Below are 4,136 nucleotides of genomic sequence, written 5' to 3'. Positions count from 1 at the left end.
TGAGATTCCAGGTTAATTACAGACTCGAAAAGCTTTGGAAAATGGTTCACAAAAAAAAAATAGGCACGAAAAATCACGTTTTTTTTTTGTTTAAACTGCATTCTGGGATAATAAAAAAATTTTTTGAGGAATTTCATTGGCACCGTCGGAAAGAGGAGATCTTAAGCAATAAAAATATATGTGTCTTAATTTTTTCTAGTGTCGAATAGTCTTAGTTATTGGCCGTTGAAAAGCAGTATACCGGTAGTGGCGTTTTGGCCGTTTAAGGGTTAAATTATTTTACTTTGTATTTAGTTAAATTGAAGAATTCATTCCAATTCAGTTAAAATAAACTGTCAGATCTATGGAATTCAATTTTAATTCACAATTTGATTCAATTTGACTTCAATACTTTGAATTTAATCGAATTCGCTTATTGCCAGTTTAATTCACTTTGAAGCATATTCAATTTTGTGAAATTCAATTAGAATACACTTGCTAAATTTATAATATGGTTTCGTTCAATAGTATTTTTTTTAAATTTTATCAAAGTCACTCTTTTCCGGTTGAATTAAATGTAAATCATATTGAATTTACTTGCATTTAATTGAAATTCCTCTATTGAAAATTATAATGGTATTCATTCAATTTATCTTTATTTTCTGTTGCATTTATTTAAATTTTGTTTAACGTGCCTTGAATTCCATTAATTACTAAAAAGAATTCTGCTAAGTTTACTTCCAATCTTGTAGAATTCAACATGAATCCTATTGAATTGGTTTCAAATTCCTGCAAATTCTCATGTTTTTAAATTATTTTACTTTGTATTTCATTAACTTAAATAATTCATTCCAATATAGTTGAATAAACTTTCAATCCTTTGGGATTCAATTTGAATTCACAATTGGATTGAATTTAACTTGAATACTTTGAATTTAATCAAATTCGCTTATTTCCAGTTGAGTTCACTTTGAATCATATTCAATTTTGTGTAATTCAATCACAATTCACTTGTCAAATTCCTAATTCGATTTCATTCAATAGCAATTTTTGGAATTTCATCGAATTCACTCTTTTCCAGTTTAATTAGATTTAAATATTGAATTAAATATTGAATTTAGTTCAATTTAATCGAAATTCCTCTATTGAAATTATAATGATTTTAATTCAATTTGTCTTTATTTTTTGTTCCATTTATTTCAATATTTCAAATTTGATATGAATCAACTTGGAAATCAAAGAAATGGGGTTTAAAATCCATCGAATTCTCGTGATTTTAAATTGTATTTAATTAAATTGAAAAATTAATTCCACGTCAGTTGAAATAAACTTCTAATTCTATGCAATTCAATTTTAATCCACAATTTGATTCAATTGAACTTTAATATTTTGAATTTAGTCGAATTTGCTAGTTTCGAGCTGAGTTCACCTTGAATCATATTGAGTATTCTAATATTACGTCACGCTCGATCGGTAATGTTAAAATCTATCAGGTTTTACCACTTGGTGGACTGAAAAGCATTGATTATATAGGATTTTGACTAAAATTAATTTTATTAGACGAAAGTAATTGAAAAATTGTGATATGGCTTTTCATTTCCGATAGAAAAGCCATTTCTTTAATTATTGTTGGCAATTTGGGAAGTGTGTGATTTGGACAATCCATCAAAAAGAAATATAATTTTCCGTGATTGAGGTCAAAATTTTGGAATTTTGGTAGTGCGTTAAAGTGTGTTTTTCAAAGATGTTAAATTTGTAATCATTTAAAATCTTTCGAAATATCTCGAAATTGACTAAAATTAATTATACTCGCTTTAAACCTTCCAATTTTTCTTAAATTCCTGTAAATCTTTTGAAAATCCTTAAAATCTTTGAATTTCTTCAAATCTCTCGAAATTTCTAAAAATTCATTAAAATCTTTTTAAATAACATTCAATAGCTCACTTGACATTCTTTAAAATCACTAAAACTGTCTTAAAATCTTATAAAATCTATTGTAAATCCTTCAAACTTTTTGAATTATTTTGAATTATTTCTGAATTCTTAAAAAGAAACTTTAAAATATTCTCAAGACTAGTAATTCCTTAAAATTACTTAAATTTTCAGAAACCCTGTAAGAATTTTCGAAAATCTTTAAACTCCTCTGAATTTTTTAAAAATCCTTTCAAATTTTTAAAAGTAATTTTAAATCTTTCGTAGCTGACTAAACTTAATTAGAATCTCTTAAAATCCCTTAAATTTTCTTAAATTGCTTATAATTTGTCGAAAATCCTGAAAATCTGTGAATTTTTATAAATCCATAGAAATCTCTTTAAAATTCATTAAAATCTTTTTAAATAACATTCAATAGCTCACTTGATATTCTTTAAAATCACTAAAACTGTCTTAAAATTCTTAAAAATGTCTTGTAAATCCGTAAAAATTTGGAATTATTTTTAAATTCTTTAAAAAGAAATTAAAAAATTTCATCAACTCTCTATAGTATAATTTCTTAAAATCACTTGAATTTGTAGAAATCCTGTAAGATTTCTTGAAAATTCTTAGACTCAGAATTTTTTTGAAATCCCTTCAGCTTCGTTAAAATCAATTAAAATATTTTTAAATTAAGTAAAATAATTAAAATCCTTTAAGTTTTCTTAAATTCCTTAAAATATTTTTAAAAATGTACAACCCTTGAAATATCTTCAAATTTCTTTAAATCTTTTTTAATACATTTTCAGTAACTCGTTTGAAATTATTTAAAATAACTTAAATTTATTTGAAATCTTATCAAATATCTTGCAAATCCTTAAAACTGTTTGGATTCTTTAAAAAATCTTTGAAAATCATTCAATTTTTCATTTATTTTAAAATCCCATCAAATATCTTGCAAATCCTTAAAAATCTCTTCAGATTTCCTAAGATCAATTAAAAATGGTTTAAATCCTTGAAAGTTTGATGTATCTCTATTGATATGAAACTACTTAAAATCACTTAATATCGATTCTAACTTTTTTTTAACCGAACTATCGATCCGGCTTCAGTTACAAAAATCTCTGGAATTTTACCAATAATTAACGTTGAATTTTCTCACTTATATATATATATATATATATTTAAGCTTCGCAATTCACATTTGTTGAAAACCAGACAATTTTTCAATTTCCCACAGAGATCCCGCATCGTAAAGTTGTCGGATATTAAGGAAATTTCGGAACTCGAGTACTTGACAGTGAAACAACTGAAAGATTTGTTGAGTATAAATCGCGTGGATTTTAAAGGCTGTGTCGAGAGATGCGAACTGCTGGACAGGGCGTGCAGATTATGGGATGAACATCGAAAATCGAGAGCAGGTGAGCAGCATTTTTTTCATAATTCTATTGCTATCATAATGAACAATAAAAATTATTCTAAATTAAAAATTACATAATATTCCTGAATCCAGAATTAGCCATGTTTTTCTCGGTTGGCTTCTAAATATTCAAAAGTCCAGAATGTAAAGATTTCCCATTAAAATCCAGCTGGATCACATCCGGCTCGAAGGTCGAATTTTTCAAAATATGCAATTACAGGCCTCGAACTCACCACACTATTGAGATTCTTTAATACTTTTTTTTCCAACAATGATACTATTTTGTTACTACTTTTAAAGAAATGACAATAAAAATACAATTTTTAAGAATTAACTAATTAATTCATTTTTAACTAAAAAGTTGAATTTTCAAATAAATAGTTAAATTTTCAAGAAAAAGGATGATTTTTCAACAAATTATATAAATTTTTAACCAAATACTTGAATTTTTAAACTAAAAAAAAATCAATTTACAGTCAAAAACGGAAAGGTCAAATTTTGACTTAAAAAAAATTAATTTACAATAAAAAATAATAGTTTTCTACAAAACAGTTAAAATTTCTGCCAAATAGTTGAATTTTCTATATAAAGTAGTTGAATTTTCTACCCATAAATATGAAGTTTTAACAAATAAGTTCGTTTTCAATACAATAGTTAAATTACAAGTTTAAAAATTAATTTTTGACCCAAAAAATATATTTTCAACATAAAAGTTCAATTCGAAAACCAAAGAGATGAACTTTCGACAAAAATTGTAAATCTTCAACAGAAAGAATTTTTGTGAAAAAGATTAATTTTAAACACAGAAGATTAATTTTATATAAAA

General features: G+C 25.0%; 1 protein-coding gene across 1 annotated transcript in view; it reads left to right on the top strand.

Annotated features, from left to right (window-relative positions):
• LOC117174576 (E3 ubiquitin-protein ligase RNF34) overlaps positions 1 to 4,136 on the top strand; it is a 17,689-nt gene that overhangs the window by 10,274 nt on the left and 3,279 nt on the right. Inside the window, exon 5 of the mRNA XM_033363808.1 lies at positions 3,131 to 3,311. Coding sequence (XP_033219699.1) covers positions 3,131 to 3,311 — 181 coding nt within the window. The remainder of the gene's footprint in view (positions 1 to 3,130; positions 3,312 to 4,136) is intronic.

Source organism: Belonocnema kinseyi, chromosome 1 (assembly GCF_010883055.1).
Source record: "Belonocnema kinseyi isolate 2016_QV_RU_SX_M_011 chromosome 1, B_treatae_v1, whole genome shotgun sequence".
Lineage (NCBI taxonomy): Eukaryota > Metazoa > Arthropoda > Insecta > Hymenoptera > Cynipidae > Belonocnema > Belonocnema kinseyi.
This window is presented reverse-complemented; position numbering and strand designations above follow the sequence as displayed.